General features: G+C 62.0%; 3 protein-coding genes across 5 annotated transcripts; 2 read left to right on the forward strand and 1 right to left on the reverse strand.

Moving 5' to 3' along the window:
* Positions 1-365: 365 nt before the first annotated feature.
* Positions 366-3692, forward strand: PTGDS (prostaglandin D2 synthase). Of its 2 annotated transcripts, XM_015251169.3 has the most exons (7): positions 369-637; positions 1336-1475; positions 1561-1637; positions 2224-2340; positions 2481-2582; positions 3170-3195; positions 3549-3692. In XM_015251169.3, the coding sequence occupies exons 1-6, from the start codon at positions 524-526 to the stop codon at positions 3193-3195; spliced, it is 576 nt and encodes a 191-aa protein (XP_015106655.2). In that variant the 5' UTR covers positions 369-523; the 3' UTR covers positions 3549-3692. The 2 variants fall into 2 exon arrangements, with proteins under 2 accessions (XP_072815128.1, XP_015106655.2); XM_072959027.1 differs by lacking the exon at positions 3170-3195 and having other exon boundaries at positions 366-637.
* A 9140-nt stretch (positions 3693-12832) lies between these two features.
* Positions 12833-14440, forward strand: PAXX (PAXX non-homologous end joining factor). The gene is made up of 7 exons (XM_015251164.3): positions 12833-13060; positions 13146-13206; positions 13448-13497; positions 13578-13768; positions 13845-13916; positions 14089-14173; positions 14272-14440. The coding sequence occupies exons 1-7, from the start codon at positions 12933-12935 to the stop codon at positions 14309-14311; spliced, it is 627 nt and encodes a 208-aa protein (XP_015106650.2). The 5' UTR covers positions 12833-12932; the 3' UTR covers positions 14312-14440.
* A 634-nt stretch (positions 14441-15074) lies between these two features.
* Positions 15075-17068, reverse strand: CLIC3 (chloride intracellular channel 3). 2 transcript variants are annotated; one of them, XM_072960553.1, is made up of 6 exons: positions 16990-17068; positions 16078-16187; positions 15876-16001; positions 15636-15742; positions 15371-15546; positions 15075-15268 (listed from the first exon to the last, which is right to left on the reverse strand). In XM_072960553.1, exons 1-6 carry the CDS (start codon positions 17023-17025, stop codon positions 15134-15136), a joined length of 690 nt encoding a protein of 229 aa, XP_072816654.1. In that variant the 5' UTR covers positions 17026-17068; the 3' UTR covers positions 15075-15133. The 2 variants fall into 2 exon arrangements, with proteins under 2 accessions (XP_072816654.1, XP_072816653.1); XM_072960552.1 differs by having other exon boundaries at positions 15075-15292; positions 16990-17067.
* Between the last annotated feature and the right edge of the window lie 2517 nt (positions 17069-19585).

The raw sequence follows: 19585 nt of genomic DNA on the forward strand, positions 1-19585 counted from the left end.
ACATCCCCCGGGGCCTGCTGGGCCTTTCAGAACCAAACTCATACAGTGCAAATGGGGCCCTGAGTCCCCTCTCAGGGTCACCAGGCTTGGAGACGGGACAATGGTCAGGCTTGTGAGAAGGGGGCTTCCAGACCTGGAGGGAAGTGACCAGAGGCCCCAGAGGCAAGGCCTCGCCCAGGCACTTGCCCCTGTCCCCATCGGGGCTCCTGGGGTGGGTCTTTCTGGGACTGGAGAAGGGACTAGCCACACAGGGGCCTCTGCCTGCCCGCCCCTCACTCAGCCCTGCGTGGCAGGGCCCAGGCCTGCCTGATCAGTACATCTTACATAAGCAGCCCGGTGGGGGGCGAGGCTGCGGCTGGGCTCAGCTGCCCTGTCCTCCCCCAGCATCACGAGCTTCCAGTGGGCTGTCCTTGTGCCTTGGGTGGAGGCCAAGCCCAGCCCATAAATAGGGGTCTCCCCGGTGGCTTCTGCTTCTCCGGTCGTCTCCCTCACTCTGCCTGCACTCCTGCTCAGCTCGGGGAGAATGGCCACTCAGAGCACTCTGTGGACGGGGCTGGTCCTGCTGGGGGTCCTGGGGGCCCTGCAGATCCCTACCCATGCCCAGGTCTCCCTGCAGCCCAACTTCCAAGAGGAGAAGGTGAGGGGCTCTTTGCCTGGTCCCCAAGGTGAGACAGTGCCCTGTGGGACGGGATGCTCTCTGGAGCCCAGTTGTCTCCAGGGGAAGAGGGGAGCTGAACAGAAGGAGGGCTGGGCAGACAGGAGGAGGCTGATGGCGAGAGGCACCTCCCTGGGGCAATTCGCCAACCAAGATATCAGAGCCCGGTATCCCCAACTGGCAGGGAAGCACCTGTGTCCACTTGGCACACGCAGACACGCGGGACACTGCGTGCAGGTCATCCCTGACCCAACGCGGTTAGCCCACTGAGCTCACAACGCCCACTGGGGTCCTAGGAGTCACCTCCGTGCACGAGCGCGCAGACGGGAGCACGGGGTGGCCACAGAAACACGAGAGCGTGTGCACGTGCGTGTGTACACACACACACACACAGCCGGGCGGCGCACTCACGCTCAGGGGGTGGGGGGGCGGGCTGCGCGGGAGCACTTCCGAGCCAATCTTCAGCCCCGCACCCAGCTCCGACCCCTCCGGACGGCCTCGGCGCCCCAGCCGCCAGCTCCACCCGCAGGCGAGGCGGGACTGGCGGGGGGGGGGGGGCGGGGGCGGGGCCGGGAGGCGGGGGCGGGGCCGGGCTGGAGACCCGAGTTGGAGGGAAGGGGCGCCCACCCCCATGGGTCCCAGAGGGTCCTGGCAGACCCGGATGGGGTTGTTCGCCGCAGTTCCTGGGACGATGGTTCACCGCGGGCCTCGCCTCCAACGCGAGCTGGTTCCTGGAAAAGAAGGCGATGCTGTCCATGTGCAAGTCTGTGGTGGTCCGGGCGGCAGACGGTGGCCTCAACCTCACGTCTACCTTCCTCAGGTGGGCGGTAGGGCTTCTGGGGCCAAGGGCTCCCCACCCACCCCCTGAACACTGACCCATGACCCCAAGGGTGATCTGCCCACAGAAAAGACCAGTGTGAGACCCGGACTCTGCTGCTGCGTCCTGCAGACCCCCCAGGCTGCTACAGCTACGTCAGTCCCCGTGAGTAGGGCCCCTCCCGGACCCCAGGGTCCAGCCAGGAGTGACACTTGCTGGCTGGGGACTCTGGGCAAACCCCCTACCCAAAAGTGCATGGGATAGGATGATGGCTGCCCCACCGGGGTTGGCCGGGTCTGGATCTGCCCCAGGCTGTTCCTGCCAGGCCCCTCTCTGCTCCATGATGGACTGTCCCCAGAGGTCTGCGGCCCCACCTCTGCTGGCCAGGCGAAGTACACGCAGGTCCCCTCACACCTCCCACTGTTCCCTGCCCCGGGACCCCAGCCGGGCCCTCCTCACTCACTGGGAGAGAACCTCTCCTCTTCCCCGTTCGGCTGCGGGCCTTGTGGCTGTACCATGAACTCCTGATTTCCTGAGCCTGCATGTTTGTTGGCACCCCAGGACTTCTGGTTTGGAGTCACTGGACCCCACAGAGCTGAAGAGCTGTGCAGGCAGGAAGCAGTGGGTGGGCGCCTGCCCCGGTGAGTGGACGGAAAGGCAGCTAGACAGACAGAAGGAGGAGCACACAGCAGGCCAGCGGAGCTTTGGGGCAGGGTCCCTGGCTGACCGGGGTTGTTTCTTGGGTTCGCAGACTGGGGCAGCAACCACGAGGTGTCGGTGGTGGAGACCGATTATGACGTGTATGCGCTGCTCTACACTGAGGGTGTTAAAGGCCTGGCCCAGGACTTCCGCATGGCTACCCTCTACAGTATGTGCCCCCATGCCAGGCCCACGGTGTGGACTGAGACCCCATCAGAGAGGGGCATCTGGGGGCTCCCCAAGCCGCAGGGCGGGGGCAGAGCCAAGATCTCCCCAGATGGAGGCCAGCGGCTTCTCCTCCCGCCCTAGGCCGCACCCAGGCCCCGAGTGCCCAGGTAAAGGAGAAATTCAGCACCTTCGCCAAGGCCCAGGGCTTCACAGAGGACAGCATTGTCTTCCTTCCGAAGGCTGGTAAGGGGGCCCTAATCTGACAGGGAGGGGATTAAGGTCAGATTGGAGACAGACAGACGGTCTCCTGATTCAAGGGAGGCTGAAGGGTGAGGTTCGTCCGGCCAGACCGCCCACTGACCGGTACACGGCCTCCAGAGTGGGGGCATTCTGTCCTCACCGCGTGACCTTTGCCTGCAGCCCCTGGGCCGGGCCCAGAAAGATACTCCTCCAGGAAACCCCCCCTCCCTGGGTTTACCAGGCTCCCACTGTGTGCCAGCCCTGGCTCATCCTCCAGGACACGCAGGCCCCCAGCCTGGTGGGGGGCAGGCACAAGGAACAGAGCCTGCGGAGTGGGGTGCCCAGGGCACACAGAGACACCAACCACACTGGGCCTCAGTGCCCACAGCCTCCCTGGGGCAGGCAGCCTGCTCTGGCCCAGGTGGGACAGAACCCACTCCTTCTTTGGAGAAGCAAGGCCTAGGACGGGGTGGGAACGTGACGGAGTGGGAGTCAACCAGGGCTGCGGGGGCTGGGAGGCAGGCAGCCCTGGCAGAAAGTGGCCCTGGCCTGGGGCACTGACCACCAACCCCCGGCTCCTTTCTTGGCAGACAAGTGCATGGGGGAGCATGCATAGGTGAGTGTGATCGTGCAGACTGGCTTCACCCAGTGGTGCCTCCTATTCACTCACTCAGTCATTCAGCATTCACCCACCAACAACCACCCACCTGCCAGGAGAGGGTGGTCCCAGGCAGATGGGGGCTGGTCCAAGGAGGAGGAGGCTCCACTGGGGTTCAGGGAGGTCCCTGGGGGTGGAAGGAGCTGGTGGCTGGGACAGGAAAGGGGTGGGGAAGATGGAGGGGAGGTCAGAGGCTGGTGCCCTTCACCCAGAGACATGGTGGGGAGCCCCTGTGGCCTGACACCGGAAGGAGTCTGGGGACCCTGGGGCCGGGAGAGGTGTCCCACCGACAGGTCCTGCTCTCTTGGCAGGTGACCTCAGCCTCGGCACCTGGCCGCCCTGCCCTGATGGCTCTTCCCTCCAACACCCCGAGACCCTACCCCGGCTCCTTCCGCCGCTGCCTCTGCCCCTCGGGCTTCATCCCAGCTCTGAGAATAAACTCTAGAAGCAACTCAGTGGCCTGGCTCCCGCCTGTCTGTCCTTCAGCCCTTACTCCCAGCTGGCTCTGGCCAACTCCCAGGGGAGCCGAGCACCCCCTCTTGCTTTGGGCCTGGGTCTCCCTTCACCTGGGAGGCTGGTTCTAGCTGACACCCACGAGGGGCGGGCAGGGGCCCGCTAGCTTTGCTCCCGGTGGGGTGGAGGAGTGGGGCTGGGTCAGCAGCCAGGACAGCTGAGGTCGTGTCCATCCCCACCCCACCCCTCCTGGGGCTCTGATCTCAGCGGGGCCATCCAGCCCCGCCCCCTCAAGCTGCAGCTCCGGCTGGGCTGGCTTGGAGCTGGCGCCTGGTCAGCAGCTAACCCTAGGCAGGGCCCACAGCCTGCCCCCTGCCCCCAGCCAGGAGAGGGGGGAGGCCTCGGGGAGTGTTTGAAGGTGCGGGACTAGTGCACTCAGACTGGCAGGGGTAAGGGCGTGGGGGAGGTAGCTGGAGTGCCCGTGACCCCCAGACTCGGACAGGCTGGAGACAGGCCACCCTCACCTCCCCTCAGGCTCTCTGAGAGCCCCAAGCCTCTGACCTGGGCTTCAAGAGCACGCAGCCCTGCCCTCTCGCCAGGCCTCTGGCACCAAAGCTGACCCAGTGCCCCGGGGCGCGGTCTCCCCCCCCAGCCCTGCCCTTGACCTCCTACAATCCCCCAGACTCCCGGATGGAGTGGCCGTTCTCAGGCCCCTGTCCTGGGCCCTCCTGGCTCACAATGTGCAGTGCTCCCTGCAGCCCGTCCACCAGGCCCCCAGCCAGGCTGACCTCAGCCAGGCCCTGCAGATGCACCAGGGGTTGTGAGGCTCAAAGGTGACGGAGAGTTTCTGGGAAGGCTTCCTGGAGGAAGGGGCCTGAGGTCCTGCCTGAGCTGAGGGCTGGGGGCCAATCTGGCCAGAACTTACCTCCCCTTGCTTTGGGGCATCTGGTGGCCCCTCCCTAGGAGGAAACACGGGATGGGTGGAGCCGGGTGGAGGGAGCCGGGCCAGGCGCTGCGGGTGTAATCTGGCCAGGAGCCTATCGCAGTGGGCTCTGTCCCAGGCCAGCAGGCCAGCGCCTCAGGGCACCTTGGGGGCATAAAAGTGCAGTGGGAGAGACAACACCAACTCCTGCCCTGCCCGGCGCCCGCGCAGTCTCGGAGAGCCATGGCGCTGCAGACACTGTTGGTGGGCTTGGCCCTCACCCTGCACGGGGTGTCCCCCAGCCGGGCCCAGGTCCCCATCCAGGCCAGCTTCGATGCCAGCCAGGTGTGCCCAGCATCACCGGTCCGAAGGGCCTGGCGGCCTCGCCCTCCCCATACCTTCTCTGATCCGAGCTTGACTCAAGTCTGGGGGACAGGGAGAGAGCCCCCATCCATCTGCTCATCCAACTTCAGGCGGGGGTGTGCTGGGTAGGACTGCAGGCCCCAGGGTCGTGCCTGCCACTCCTCAGGCCGCAAACCGGGTGCGTGGTAGCTGTTCCTCGTTTCCGGGTCAGGGTTGAGGTGGCACAGGGGCTGCCCTCAGCTCCCCCCGTAACCCCCCTGCAGTTCCAGGGCACCTGGTACGTGGTTGGGGCGGTGTCCGACGACCAGGGCTTCCTTGACTCCAAGGATAACATGAAGATGCCTGTGGCCTTGGTGACCCCCTTGGCCAACGGCGACCTGCACCTCAAGTTTGGGTACCCCACGTAAGTGACCCACGAGCCTCACTTCACACGGGGCCTTAGACGCGGCCAGTGTGAGGCCAGCTGGGAGCCAGCAGGAACCAGAGGTGTCCTGGACACATCAAGGCCTCAAGCCAGGCCCCAACCGGCGCCAGGGGGCAGGGGCCGTTGAAACAGCCGCAGCAGCTGGCCTGCTCCCCAAGGGGGCCCGTCTGAGGTGGACGCTCTGCCTGAGGCCTGGGCGTGGAGGAACGGTGTCCTTGTGCCTGAGTGTGTGTGTGTGTGTGTGTGTGTGTGTGTGTGGAGGGGAGACCGGGAGACCTCTTAGACGCCACATCCTCTGGCCGTGCCCCTCACCGGGAGGAAAGCCACAAAGCACCTGTGAGTGCCAAGTGTGGATGGGGGGACAAGGGGACCCCGGTGCAGGCGGGACACCAGCCCCCACACGAGCTGGTTGGCAGCACCTAAGTGGCAGCCGTCTGCACCATGGTCAGGCAGCATCCTCAGGGGCTCCTGCTCAGGCTGCTGGGGGTCCTCCCTCCCAGGCCAGATGGCGGGTGCCAGAAGACGGAGGAGACCTTGACCAGGGGTGCCGTGGACGGGCAGTTCAGCAACGCGGGTGAGGCGGGGCAGCACAGGGGCCGGGGTGCACAGCAGGCAGGGCTGGCCGCTGGGGAGGCGGCCTGGGGGTCTTCCTGGCAGCTGGGCCAGCATCCTGGGCAGCCAGCTCAGCAGGCCCTCCCCCCTCAGCCATGGCGCAGGCTGACGTCCGGGTGGTGTCCACCGACTACGAGCACTTTGCTGTGTTGTACTTGGAGACGCAGAAGGGGGGCGCTAGGAACGTCTGGCTGCAACTCTACGGTGGGTGGCCCCGGGGGAGCAGCCCTGACACCCCCCACACCTCCACCAGGCACAGGCCTCTCCTCCAGGGGCCACGTGTGAGGGCTGGTCTGGAGTGTCACCAATGTGTACTTCCCAGCAAGTTCTGACTCTGGCAGGTGGAACCACCATCTCCGGTGCCTCCTTGGGACCCTTTCCCACCCAGTCCCTCCTCCTCGCCCCTCCCTCCCTCCCCCTCCCCCCGCCCTGTCCCCTCTGCTCACTGGCCCTCCCTGCCCTCAGCCCGGGCCCCAGAGCTGTTTCCTGAAGGTGCCCAGAAGATGCAGCAGCTGGCACCCCAAGTGGGCCTGAACCCGAGCCAGGGTGCCCTGCTGCCCAAGTCAGGTGAGCGAGATCCCTAAGCGGCTCAGGGCTGCAGGCGGAGGAAGACCCCAGACCCAGCCTGGAAGGGCCAGGCCCAGGGCTCACTGCACTGAGCCCAGACTCAGCACAGGAGTCCTGGGGCAGCCCTGGACTGTCTGGGCCTGGGGTGGGGGGTGGGCGGTGCCCCCACAGGGGGTCACAGGAAGAGGGTGTAGCTATTCAGGGGAGGGCCCGGGGCCTCCTCCAGGTGGTTCCTCAGGCCCCACTCTTCTCCACAGACCAGTGTGCGGGCGCCTTCTAGGTGAGTTCCCGGGGGCTGCCTGGACACCCCTCCTAAGACCACGGTGCCTGGCGCCCTGCTGACCCAGGGAGGCCCCTCCTGCCCAGAGGGCTGCGCTATGGGGGTCTTGGGGGCAGGGGTGGGGATTGTCCTATAGAATCAAGCTGGGACAGGAGCAGCGGTGGGGAGGGACAGAGTGGGGCCCCTGAGGCTGGGCCCGGGGAGGGCAGGAGGAAGTGAGAGGATGCTGCCCACCCCAACAGGTGCCACTCAGTTTCCAGTGAGGGCTGCAGCCATGGAGTGTGAGCAGGGAGGAGGCCATGATGTCAGCTGCTCCGTGTACCGACCCTCCTCACAATAAACTCCTCTCCACCCCCACCCTTCCAGCACAATAAACAATACCTCTAAAAGCCAAAGCTGTGTGTTGCTTGGGAGTAAGGGCAGGAATGGGGGGGGGGGCAGAGGAGCCAAGTGGACTGGGGCAGAGGTGCCCCAGGGCCTACACCCCCCGGGCCTGGGACCAGCCCTCCCCAAGAGGGACAGTGCAGGTCTCTGGCCCCAATCCCAACCCCCAAGGGCAGTGCTTCCACGACTGGGTCCCGGGGCCAGGCAGGCCTTAGGCCCGGCTCTGTGGGAGACAGGCTTCTCGGGCTGCTGGACAAGGGCCCGGCAGGGGCTTCCCTGGGTCCCCTGCAGACCCCGGCCCTGGGACTCCAGTTGCTGTCCTTGCTCCGCGGCACAGACCTCTGCGCAGCCATGGGAGAGCGCGCGGTGCCGGACCGACGCCAAGTGCGCAGCTGGGCTCCAGTGGGGGACAGACCTCTCTGCCTCGCGGGTCCCCCCAAACCCCAACCTGATGGGTGTCTGGGCCACTTGCGTCTGCAGGTGGCCTTCCAGAACCCCTTCTTTCTGACTCCCTCCTGCAAGGCGGAGCTCTGTCCTGCCGGCACGTCTGTGAGGGAAATACCGCTGCCCTTTCCCAAAGCCCTGAAGCGCTGGAGGGTAAAATGGCGTCTGTAACGTGACTAGTTCAGAAAGATGCAACACCAGGCGAAAGCGCGTCGGAACGCTGACCGCCGACCGCCGCTCCTTCTGGGTGATGGCTTGTGACGCTAGCATTTCTGCTCTTCAGCTGCTTAGACGTTTTCCATTAAAATACAGCCCTGTCCTGCCAGACACGATCTGGGCCCTTCTGAGTGAAGAGCCCCCACAGCCCAGGAGCCCCGGACAGCCCTTCCACGCCTGCACCCAACGCCTGGGGCCCGCCGCTGCCTCTGCTGCCCAGCCCACCTGCGAGCTCCGGCCTCCCGTGGACGCCACCGGGGCGGGGACCAGGCCGGTCTGCCCCTGCCCGCAGCCTGACACCAGTCTGGGCTGACACCCCTCCTATCCTTCCACCTAGACCAGCGTCTGCAGAGAGAGGCTGGTGATAAATCAGCTGATCTACTGAGGACAGACCTATCAGTCACTGATTCACTGGTTGTCATTTGGCTTCCACGTGGACCGAGAGAAGAAGGGGTGGAAAGTGCCACGGTGGCAACAGAGGAGATTCAAGGCAGAGAGAGGGGAGACCTGCACAGGCAGTTTCTCCGGCAGGCTCCCAGCCCCCAACATCCCCCACTGACAGTTCCCTCCCAGGTCCCCGGGGAAAGATCCAGAATGAGGAGACGCAGTTTACACTTCATGACCTCACGGACACCCTTCATTCCGAGGGAGGGTCTGTTGGACCCCCAGAGCCCCTGTGGACCCAGGAAGGGTCAACCCCTTGGCACCTGCAGATCAGCCCAGGATCATCTTGTCCTGCACTCCCTGCTCCGGCCACACGGGGGCAGCCCTCAGCCCGTTCTCCACCCTGCAGCCCAGGGATATGTGTGCAAGGTCAGCTGCTGCCCTCCTCTGCTCACAGCTGACCCAGTGGACCCCATCTCACTGAGAGTAAAGGCCAAAGTCCCTCCGATCGGCCCTCGTCTGATCCCACCACTGTTATTGCAAAGAACCAGGACGCTGGAAAAGAGACTGTCCCAAGCTTAAGCACTCCAGGTCCCTTCAGCCCTCTAAGCAGCCCTTCCGATGTCCTCCTAACCCCCACGGACGGGGCTCCAAGGAACTGTAAATGCTCCTCCCAAGCTCTCTCTGTCTCTTTTTTCCCCCTAAACTGTCTCTTTTCTTTTTTCCAATCCTCCCTCTTAGTCAGCTCTGATTGGTTATTGATTATTTCCATTGACAACTGGAATAGAAAAGAGTTCTCTATGCACTAAACTGAGGACTGCACCCCAGAAGACACAGATGCAAGAAGCACTTGAACTGTGTTCACTGGGCTACAAAGTGAGGGAGGCTTACACAGGTAAAAACTGCGGAGTTATAGAAGTTGTTTGTCAAGAATTAAAATCAGAGCTGGCAAGAAGTAAGGGTGCTTATTAAGCAAGAATTGGTTGGGGCCCAAAATGCATAGTTTCAGGGAGAGACCTTGAGACCATATGGTAACTGGTGACAGATGCTGGCAGATACCATTCTGAGAATGGCTGGTGGTGTCCTTGACTCTCACATAGTTCGGAAAATTCAAGTTCTCAGTGATGTCGGAACTGTCCGAAACCACTTCCACAGTGATCGCCTGGCTGCACCCTGGATACCCGAACCACAGTTTTATATCTTGTCAGAACAACGAGTAAACATCAGACGTGAGAGGGGCACATGTCTCCACAGTCTCCGAACAGACAGATCAGCACATGCACAGCGAGGCAGCAGGACCCTGGTATCTGGGAAAGGATTCTCACCTGCGAAGGACATTGGCGTCTTGGGTCAGGGGAAGGATATTTATCCCTGTCTTCGAAGTAGACATTCTAAACAACCTGGTGATGCTTCCTTCTCCTTTCTCCTCTTTTGGTTAAAGCAGATACACAATCTATGTTTGACATAGACAGGCTGTTCCAGTTAGCACAAAGCTCAAGTCAAATCATACATCATTCAGAATGACTTCCCCGTAATTCAGTATGTGAAATTTTTTTCATCAACTGTATCTTCCCAAAGTGCTTTTTCATTCTTTCAGCTGTAAGTGTGCTCTTGCTGTTCTAAGACACAGACTTCAGACGGGAAATCCCTGCGAGATCTCCCTCCTACTCCTTGTTACTCCAACGTGACCTCAGTAGGTTTCCAGCCCACGCACTTTCCCTTCCACGTGGGACACGACACCCAGGAAAGGTCTTTCCTGGCATAGAGAGAGAAAAAGTCACTGAACCCAGGAAAGACATGACTGCTGATCAGCAATGCTTGCAGAGTAAGATCTTGAGCAAAGCAGGGGGAACGTGAAAATTAAGAGACGGAAACCCCATTTAAAATGGAGTCAGGAGGCCAGAAAGGGGAGCCCTCACATCTACTGCTCAGCCTCAGTTTCAGACTCAACAGGAAGAAGGTTCCTACTTACTACCCAGCAGGAGGAAGGGAGGTGTTCTCCCTGCCCGGCAACAGCCCAGCCAATGAGAGACCATCACAGCTCAGCCAGTGAAAAGCCACTACACCTCCAACTCCCAGTTTCCTCCAACGGACTCTTTGTTTAGATCAGCCCTTCCCAACTCCCCTTTCCCCTCTATAAAAGAGTTTCTTCTTTGTTTTCCAGATTTCCTGTGGTTCGCCATAGATCATGTCCTGAATTGCAATTCTTTGCTGTTCCCCAATGAACATTTTGCTGGCAAAATAATTGGGTATGTTACTGTTTTAGGTCAACACATACAAGGTAACATTCACAAGTTCCAGGGATTGGGACTGACATCTTTAGGGGTCATTACGCAGCCTACCGCATTTTACCTAGAAACAATCTCCCAGGTCCTGAGCACGTGCTGAAGGCTGCTGGTGACTCCACACTGACATCTCTGGACTTGACCCTTCCTCTAGATTAGAGTCTGTGTACACAACAGCGCCATCAGACATACAGCCACATCAGGAGCTCACATGACGGAGAGTCCCCCATGTCCTCTCCAATCCTGCTTCAGCCCAGTTATCTCAGGGAGGGCATTTCCACTCTCCCTATATGCAGGTGTCATCTGTGACCCCTCCCCCCTCCCCCCTACTATTCTCCCTGACCCCCTCCCCTCCACCCCTGGAGCCCTTGGTCCCCTCTCCTCACGGCACTCAACATGGGCTTTGTGCACATAAATCAGAAGTGCCGCTCCCTACCCTACTGCTGCTTAAACCCTCCAACGGCTCCCCACTCTGCACTCATTCTTTCATGATATTTATTGCATATCTCTATGTGCCAGGCACTATTTAAACACTAGGATACAATGGCAAATAAAACAGAAAGAAAGCCCTGTCTTTGAGAACCTCATGGGAGAAATGGGCAATAAACAGGATAAATGTTTATTTAGATGTATTAGTCACCTATTGCTGAAAAACAAATTACCCCGAAAGTCAATGGCTTAAAAAGAGAAGCGTGTATTGTTCCCAATTTGTGAAGGCCAGGCGTCTGGTCCTGGGTGCTCTGGGCCCTCTGGCAGAAGATCTCTCATGAGGCTGCAGTCAAGCTACTGCCTGGAGCTGCATTCTCATCAGAAGGCTCAGCTGCAAGGGAGGCAGTGCTCTAGCTCCCTCAGTGGTGATGGCCAGGCCTTGGTCCCATATCACATGGATCTGGTGGCCAGGCCTCAGTCCCGCATCACATGGATGTGGTGGCCAGGCCTCGGTCCAGCATCACATGGATGTCTCCACGGGGCCACTGCATGTCATGGCGAGCAATCCCAGAGAAAGAACGAGGTGACAGCCCATCACTTCTGCCATATTCTATTGCCTAGAAGCCAGTTATTCAATCCGGCCCATGCTCGGGGGAGGGATACACAAAGGTGTAAACACAGGAGGCAGACATGTTTGGGGGCCATCTTAGAGGCTGCTGTCACATGTAAATGAGAGTGTACTTTATACAGTGACAAGTTGGAAAACAAATAAAAAGAAGAGGAGAGGGGACCTGAGATGCTGATCAGGGCGTTGAAATCATATATAAGGCAATAGCAAAGACTTCCTTGAGAAGGTGATTTTTGAATAAAGGTCTGAAGGAAGTGAGTGAGTCTGGAGAAAGGGCGTGCCAGGCAGAGACAACAGCATATGCAAAGGTCCTGGGGGCAGGAGCCTCCTGGGGCTGAGAGGAGAACTGAGGGTTGTGAAATAGGAGAAAGTAGGAGATTAGGCAGGCTGGGCTGCAGGCATACTTGAAATACATTAGCTTAGCTTACAAACCCACCTGCCGCCTCTTTATGGCCACAGTGTGGTCACCCTGGCCTTCTGCAAAGCCCTGAGCATAACTGTTCTGTGTCCGCTGTGGCGCTTCTGTAGTGACTGCCCCCCACCCCGTACACCCTCTCCTGGTGTGCTCCGTTCCTCTCTTCTTCCAGGTCACAGCTCAAACGGCACTTGGCACTACCCGAGAATTTCATGTTTCGCTTGTTCATTTGTCCATCCCATAAGCTCTCACAAGCCTCAGGAGATCAGAGACCTTGTCTGCTGATCACGGTGAGCTCAAGGCCTGGGACAACACGAGGCAGAGACGACGTGCTGGGTGAACATTGTGGGATGAATGCACGAGTGGCAGAAGCCTTTTAAACCGGTTACCGTAATTCATTCCCTTTTGTACTTTGACTTGTTACAGTTGATGTTAGGAAGCTGGTTGCAGAGGCCGGGGGAAGCCGCTGGGACCGCACGGGGGTCAAAGCAGGCTGAGACCTGAGCGGTTAGGGGAACCGGGCACTCAGCGGGGACAGCGGGCATGCAGCAGGGTACGGCCCGAAGAGGCCACCAAGTGGGCGTGGGGCTCAGACGCCCGGACTGCGCTGCGCAGCCCTTGTCACGCGGGGACACAGCTCGGGACCGGCCAGCCCCGGAGCCCCGCCCCGCGCCAGGCCCCGCCCCACTAGCGCAGGCCCCGCCCCATGAGGAGGCCCAGCTAGCCCCGCCCCGCGCAGGCCCCGTGGGAGCCTCTCAGCTCTGTCCCACCTCCCTCCCAAGTCCGCCCACTGGCGCAGGCCCCGCCCCCGCTCCGGAAGGCATCCGCCTGCGCAGGCGCCCTAGGCCCGGAGTCGTGTGCATCGGATCCCTCCGGCCGGCGAAGTGTCATGGTGTCGCCGCCGCCGCTGTCGCCGCCGCTCTGCACGCTGCCGCCCGGCCCTGGGCCCCCGCGCTACGTGTGCTACTGCGAGGGGGAAGGAAGCGGGGCCGGGGACCACGGGGCCTTCAACTTCTAGTGAGTAGAGGGGACCGTAGGCCTGTGAGCGGCGCGGGCAGCTCTGCAGGCGGTCCCGCCTGACAGTTCCCCCCGCCTCCACCAGTGTGACAGACGCCGCGGAGCTTTGGAGCACCTGCTTCACGCCGGACAGCCTGGCGGCCCTGGTGGGTAACGGGACTCCTGGGCGGCAGGCAGCCCCCAGCACCCGACACCTGCAGGGCGGACCACCTGTGGGATCAAAGGCGGCGGTCTGGGATTCCCTGGAAGGGTCTGGGCACCCTTCCCACGGCTCTGTAGCTGTGGTCCTAAGATTGGTCCCGGGCACATCTGGGTGGGGCAGGTTTGGGGTGCTCCCAGTGGTTCTAGGGTCTCAGGCATCTGGTGACCAGTCCCTGTGTCCTGTAGAAAGCCCGTTTTGGCCTGAGTGCAGCTGAAGACATCACCTCGCGGTTCAGGTGAGCCCCTCAGAAGGGAGGAGGGGTGGGTGGGGAGCGAGTGAATGTGGCCACAGCACTCAGCCACCCTCCTTTCCCAGGGCGGCCTGTGAGCAGCAAGCTGTGGCTCTCACCCTGCAGGAGGACGGAGCATCCCTGACCCTGTCAGGGGGACCCTCCGTGCTGGGCTTTGACCTCTCCAAGGTGCCGGGCCCAGAGGCAGCCTCCAGGTTGCAGGCACTGACACTGGGCCTGGCAGAGCGTGTGTGCAGCCTGGAGCGGCGGCTGGCAGGTAGGATGGAGGGTGGGCATCTCACACCCTCACTGGGGTCCACCTGCCCGTGCCTCCATTCCGGCTTTTCCCGCAGCTGCTGCGCGGGAGACAGCCACCAGCCCCAGGAAGAGCTCCCGGCCAGCGGGGCCTCAGCTCTTCTTACCAGGTGAGGCCTGTCACCTATGACTTGGGGTGGCACTGTGCTCATTCCTCTGTGACTCAGTTTCCCCAGAACAAGCCTCAAGCTCCAGAGGAAGGATCTGCCTATATGGAAAAGGGGTTGTGGCTCTGGGATTCTGCTGGGCTTAGGTGCTCCCCCCCATCGTGTTTCCCCCCAGACCCGGATCCTCAGAGAAGTGGCCCTGGACCTGGGGTCAAGAGGCGGTGTCCAGGAGAGTCTCTCATCAACCCCGGCTTCAAGAGGTGCCCACCCACTCCCCCCTCCCTCCTGTGCCGAGTCCAGCCCCAGACCCTGCCCGTCCCTCCACAACCCTCTAGTGTCATCCCCTCTTCTCTCTCAGTAAGAAACCAGCTGGTGGTGTAGACTTCGCTGACCCCTGAAGATGCAGCACGAAGTTTGACCCTGCCTGTGAGGGGAGGGGCGGCCTCGAAGGCCCTGCCACCTGCACCTGCCCGTCCTGCTGCCCTCGAGCCCCTTTTCCACCAAATAAACTTCTTCCTCTGGCAGAAGTCATGGCCATGCTCTGGCTCCTGGGGGCTGGCTCCAGGAGAGGGCGCAAGGACCCCCCCCCCCCCCGCCTGTGAGCTGGGCACTAGGCCGCAGAAGGTAAACAGATGCATCAGACTTCGAGCTCCCAGGTGGAGTTGCCTGAGCTCTCCTGCCCTGCCCAGCTGTCCTGCCTGGCCAGCCCAGGAGCTGACAGGGCTGTGCAAGGCGGGGCCAGGGTTCTGCCAGGGTGGAACTCTTCCCACCCCACCGGGCACAGGGGCCTACGCCTCAGTGATGCAGACCCCCAGGAGGAACACAGTAGATCTTGCAGGAGATGGGAGTGGCCTGCATGCCACCTGGGCTGAGCAGAGGAATGTGGGCCTGCCTGTCCTCTGGCCTGGAGCCCTGAGTTGCCCAGATCAGGCTCTGCTCTCCACCTTCCTCGGCCATCCTTCCACCCTGCCCTGGCCTGACTGGTTTGGGAGCCCAGTCCAGTCCCACCATCCCTGACGAGTAGGGGGATGGCCCCGCCCACCCAGCTCTCCGCCAATCCTTCCGGGCTGTCCTCTGGAGCTGAGACTCACAGTGGGAGCTTAGAGGTGGCAGAAATCGGGAGGTCCCGGTCCTTCGGATGTGCGGACACACTCACTGAGGCAGAGATGCCTTTATGGGGCAGCAGACGAGTGGGCGGGGTGGCGGGGGAGGCGGGGACGCTAGCGAGGGCGCACGGCGGGCCGGTAAGCCGCCAAGATCTCTGCGCTGTGCGGACACGTGTACTTGAACTCCTTCTCCTGCAGGGCGCTGTCCAGGTAGCGGCGGAGCCCGCGCAGCTCATCCGGGATGGGCGCCTGGCGGAAGTGCGCGCACACCGTCTACGGGCGCAGGGCGCGGTCAGGGTCTCCTCCAGGGTCTGTCCTGGCCCACCCCGCCCCTCCCGGCCCGGTGCTCACGTTGACGACGTGCAGCTTGGGCAGCAGGCCGCAGTCGGCCAGCGTGAGCTGATCGCCATCTAGGAAGCGGCGGCGCGACTCGCGCAGCTTTGGCTCCCGCACCAGTTCGTGCTCCAGGGGCGCGCGCAGGTAGCTGTCCAGCTTGGCGAGGGCGCGCAGCAGCTGCTGGTACAGGGCTGGGGGCGGCGGGGGGGGCGGCGGCACGGTGAGGACCCGGCCGGGGGCCACTCCCCTCACCCTCGCCACGCCTCCGGGCCCTCCTCACCATCGTCCTGGGCGGGCACTGGGTTCTTGATGTAGGCGGAGAATTTGTGAAAGACGTCGTTGCCCGCCGCGATGGACTCCCGGTATCTGGGCGCCAGGCTGGGGAATCTGCAGGTGGAAGGGATTCGGGTCAGGCCTTGGCCGCCCGCTGCAGGCCCACTGTGTCCTTCCTGGGCTCTGTCCTGGAAGTGTCCTTCCTGAGGGCCCCATCTTTGTCCCTCCCACTGGTCCGGGTCCTCACTCAGGTGGGCCTAGCGTCTCCTCCAGAAACTCCTCGATCTGCAGCGTGTCCGTTTTGGCGTCACCGTCATAGAGCAGGATGGGCAGCTGCGAGCCAGGGGCGAAGTCCTTTAGCACATCTGGGGACCTGTGGGCACAAGGCAGGGAGGGAAGTGGCTGGCCCGGGAAGGGCAGAGGCCAGGGAGGGTCCTGGGCAGGCTTACCTGCGGGTGTCCACGGTGGTGAGGGTGAAGGGCACGCCCTTGAGAAGCAGGATCATGAAAAGCCTCTGACAAGAAGGGCAGTGTCCCACGCTTTCGCCGTCCTCGCTCGCCTGGAGGGGTGGAGTAGAGGGGCGTCTGGGAGGGAGCAGACCCTGGAATCCTGCCACCAGGCTGGGTGGGACCTGGCCTCTAACTGCCAAGAGGCTGTCACGGTGCCAGGGCCCCAGCTCAATCCAGCACAGCCTCAACAAGTGGCCACTGAGGGCCCTTGACTTGGTCCCTGGGAGGTAGGGAGGGTGCAGAGATGCTGAGGGCCCAAAGACTGGGTGAGGGCACAGGGGTGAGGGGTGTGGAGCAGGACTCTGGTTCTGGGGCCTGGCCCCTTGACCCTTATCTACAGAGGCTGGGCCCCTGGGCACCAGGCCCTGCAGGCTGGTGGCAGGGTGGGGTGGGCCGAGTGAGTTGTTTTTTGAGTGATTCATTCTGCCAGACTGGGCACCCTGCTGCCCTGGGCCCTGAGGGTGGGAGGAGGCCAGGCTCTGGCATCCGCCACACCGAGATCCACAGATCTGGGCCTCAGTGAGGCTGCCTGGCCCAGGTCCCTTCTGTGCCTCAACCCCAGCCTCACCTGGGCCTGGGCCACTGGCTCCCTGCTTGGCATATCCCTACTAAGGGTTTTTTTTTCTCCAGGAGGGCTGGGCAGGGCCCAGGAGTCAAGAGGAAATTGGGCTGGAGCCACCCCCAACCCTTCCCCCCCCTTTGCTGCCCCCACATTAAGCAGCCTCGGTGGGACACCCTGAGCCCACCGCAGTGGAATTAGTGCAGACGCTGTCCCAGAGACCCACCCGCGCCTCAGCCTGCCCGCAGAGAACCCCTTTCCCCAGCCCTCCCCCAGCCCAGCCAGCCCGGCACCTTGACAAACAGCTGGAGCTTGGCCGTCTCAGCCATGGTGGGGACTGCAGCAGCAAGGCCTGGGCGGGGACCTGGGGAGCTCTTTAAGGTTCCCTGAGAGCCCCACCCTCCCCAGCCCAGGGCCCCGCCCTGTGGAGACACCTAGGCGGCGGGAACATAAGGGTGTGACCATGAGGGGAGCTGAGTGCTGGGAGCTGGACCTGAGGGCCCCTGTGTTGTGGGGATGAGGGGGGCAGGGGTGGAGGATGAGAGCAGTGGGCTGCTAGTCAGGGAGAGCGGGCTGCCCGCCTGGGACAGGGGGCAGCCTTGGATCAGGACCACCCCTGCCACGAGCCTAGCAGCCCTCCTGGCAGTGGACACCCTGCTGTCTGTTAGGGCGCCCAGCCCAGAAAGCCAAGGAGTGGGCAGGAGAAGTGAACAGCCTGGCCGCAGCCTGTTTCCCCATCGCCCTCCAGGGCATCACAAGTGACAAGCCGCTTGGAAGGGACTCCCCCTCCCACCTCCTGAGCTCGGACAGAGCGCCACTCCCGCGGGACGGGGCCACGTTCCAAGCTGCCCGCGGAGGACGGGCCGGCTCAGGCATCTTTACCCAGACGGCCCCACCCCCCGCCCCTCCCTCGTGGGCTCGGGGCTGGCTTCTCTCTGCTCTCAACCTTTGAAGGAAGAACCCCAAGGGGGTTGGGAGAGGTGGTTAGAAGCTACAGTCTTCTGACCCAGAGAGACTGCCAGCCACCCCCCAGTCGCCCTGGACTAGAAGGAAAAGCGCAGGGGTGGCTGGGGGAGTTGGTGCCCCACAGGTGTGCCCCTGCCAGTCCCTGCAGGGGCCACACTCCCAGCTTCCCACACCAGGGCTCAGCTTCGGTGGGAGGGGCCTCAGGGAGGGACAGCGAGGCCCTGGGCCGCAGAGGCCCAGCGCCGCCTGGCGGCAGCACATGGAACCTGCAGGAGCCTTCCTCTCCAAGCCCAGGTCTCCTCTGGCCGCCTCTCCTGGAACCCAGCACTGGTCAGGGCTCCTGGCTCAAGCTACCCTTCCAGCCTGGGGCTGAGCTCGACATACTACAGAGCTCAGCGCCCGGCTCGCCTCTGGGGCCTGGACCTCCCTGCCACCTGCCTCTGTTCCAGCACCAGGGGGCTGCTACTCCACAACCGGGGGGGGGGGGTCACCCCAGCTGCTTCCTGCTGCCCTGGCACACACGATGCCTCCCCTCCTTACCTGCGCCCATTCTTCAGATGTCCTGTGTCTAAAACCCCCTTACAAGTCGTAAGGAAAATGGCGAAATGGACACGTGAGCAGGTGGTTCCGAAGAAAGGAAATAAAACACACCCACAGAATACACAAGTGTTTCACTGCACTTACTTCAGGGACAAAGCAGAACAAGACAGTTTGTGGTCACAACAGCCAGAAATACAGCAACCATATTCTGGACATATTCTGGGAAGCACATTCCTGGGGGTGAGCATCACCAGGTAATCAGCAGCCATCACCTCGACGTCCCCATAAGTACATGAGGGACCAATAAACAGGTTCACCATCCCCCTGGGTGTGGGACAGTCCTGGCGTGTCCACAGCAGAGGATGGAGGAGGTGGGTCTGGTTAGCCTGAGGGTCAGTGGTGTTATGGGCTGAACTGTGTCCCCTCTCCCAACCCAATTCATATGTTGAAGTCCTAGCCCCCAGCCCCCAACACCTCAGAGTGTGACCATATTTGGAGATGGGGTCTTTACAGAGGTAATCAAGTTAAGATGAGAACATTAAGAGGGGCCCTAAGCCAATATACCCATGTTCTTATAAAAGGGAGATTTGGACACGGACACACCGAGTGGAGGCAGAGATGGGCGTGGCAGTCGTTCAAGCCAAGGGCTCCCAAGATGGCCCAGGGGAGGGTACAGCTCAGTGGTAGAGCACGTGCTTAACATGTCCGAGGTCCTGGGTTCTATTACCAGCACCTCCACAAAAAAATAAATAAACCTAACCCTTAGCCCTGCCCCCCACAAAAAAATGAAGATAGCCAGAAAACCACCAGGAGGAACCAGCCTGCCCACACCTTGGCCTCGGGACTGCGAGAGTGAACATCTGCTGTTTCAGCCCCTGGTTCGTGCGCTGTGTTACAGGGGCCCTAGCAGGTCAGCCGAAGCGGGCTGAAGCGGGAGGGAGAAGCCAGCAAGGTGCCAACACTGTGTCAGTAACAGTCACTCCGAGTTCCTGCTTGCGTCTGAGCACAGGTGGGAGCGACTGCCTGCAGGATGACCTCTGACACACACACACACACGCTATCTGTGCTCTTTCCACCGGCATGGTTTGAAATATCTAACGTATCTTTAAAATGTTTCTGAAGACATGAGAACAAATTCAGGGTCACCAGCCTTTACCGGGCTGCTCGACTGCTCGGGCTGTCTGTAGCTCCCCCTGCCATCCCCACCACGTCCACACAGCAGCCCTGAAGCAGGCGCCTGAGGGTGGCCTGACCCCTCCCTCCACTGTCCCTGCGGGGCAGCTGTGGCCCAAGGTCCCAGGGGCTGCTGGCCTCGTCCTCGTCCCTGTGTGGGACTCTTCTGTCCCAAACCCCTGCCTGCAGGTCCTCCCCAGCGGCATCTCC

This window comes from Vicugna pacos, chromosome 4, assembly GCF_048564905.1.
Source record: "Vicugna pacos chromosome 4, VicPac4, whole genome shotgun sequence".
NCBI classification, from domain to species: domain Eukaryota; kingdom Metazoa; phylum Chordata; class Mammalia; order Artiodactyla; family Camelidae; genus Vicugna; species Vicugna pacos.

Bases quoted from the DNA above. Each gene is read 5' to 3' on its own strand.
- PTGDS (XM_072959027.1), top strand. From the start codon at position 524: ATGGCCACTCAGAGCACTCTGTGGACGGGGCTGGTCCTGCTGGGGGTC. The intron at 638-1,335 runs GTGAGGGGCTCT...TGTTCGCCGCAG, and splicing joins CCAACTTCCAAGAGGAGAAG to TTCCTGGGACGATGGTTCAC. The intron at 1,476-1,560 runs GTGGGCGGTAGG...ATCTGCCCACAG, and splicing joins CTCACGTCTACCTTCCTCAG to AAAAGACCAGTGTGAGACCC.
- PAXX (XM_015251164.3), top strand. From the start codon at position 12,933: ATGGTGTCGCCGCCGCCGCTGTCGCCGCCGCTCTGCACGCTGCCGCCC. The intron at 13,498-13,577 runs GTGAGCCCCTCA...CTCCTTTCCCAG, and splicing joins GACATCACCTCGCGGTTCAG to GGCGGCCTGTGAGCAGCAAG. The intron at 13,917-14,088 runs GTGAGGCCTGTC...GTTTCCCCCCAG, and splicing joins GCCTCAGCTCTTCTTACCAG to ACCCGGATCCTCAGAGAAGT.
- CLIC3 (XM_072960552.1), bottom strand. From the start codon at position 17,025: ATGGCTGAGACGGCCAAGCTCCAGCTGTTTGTCAAG. The intron at 16,002-16,077 runs GTAAGCCTGCCC...TTGTGCCCACAG, and splicing joins ACCACCGTGGACACCCGCAG to GTCCCCAGATGTGCTAAAGG. The intron at 15,743-15,875 runs GTGAGGACCCGG...TTCCACCTGCAG, and splicing joins GAGACGCTAGGCCCACCTGA to ATTCCCCAGCCTGGCGCCCA.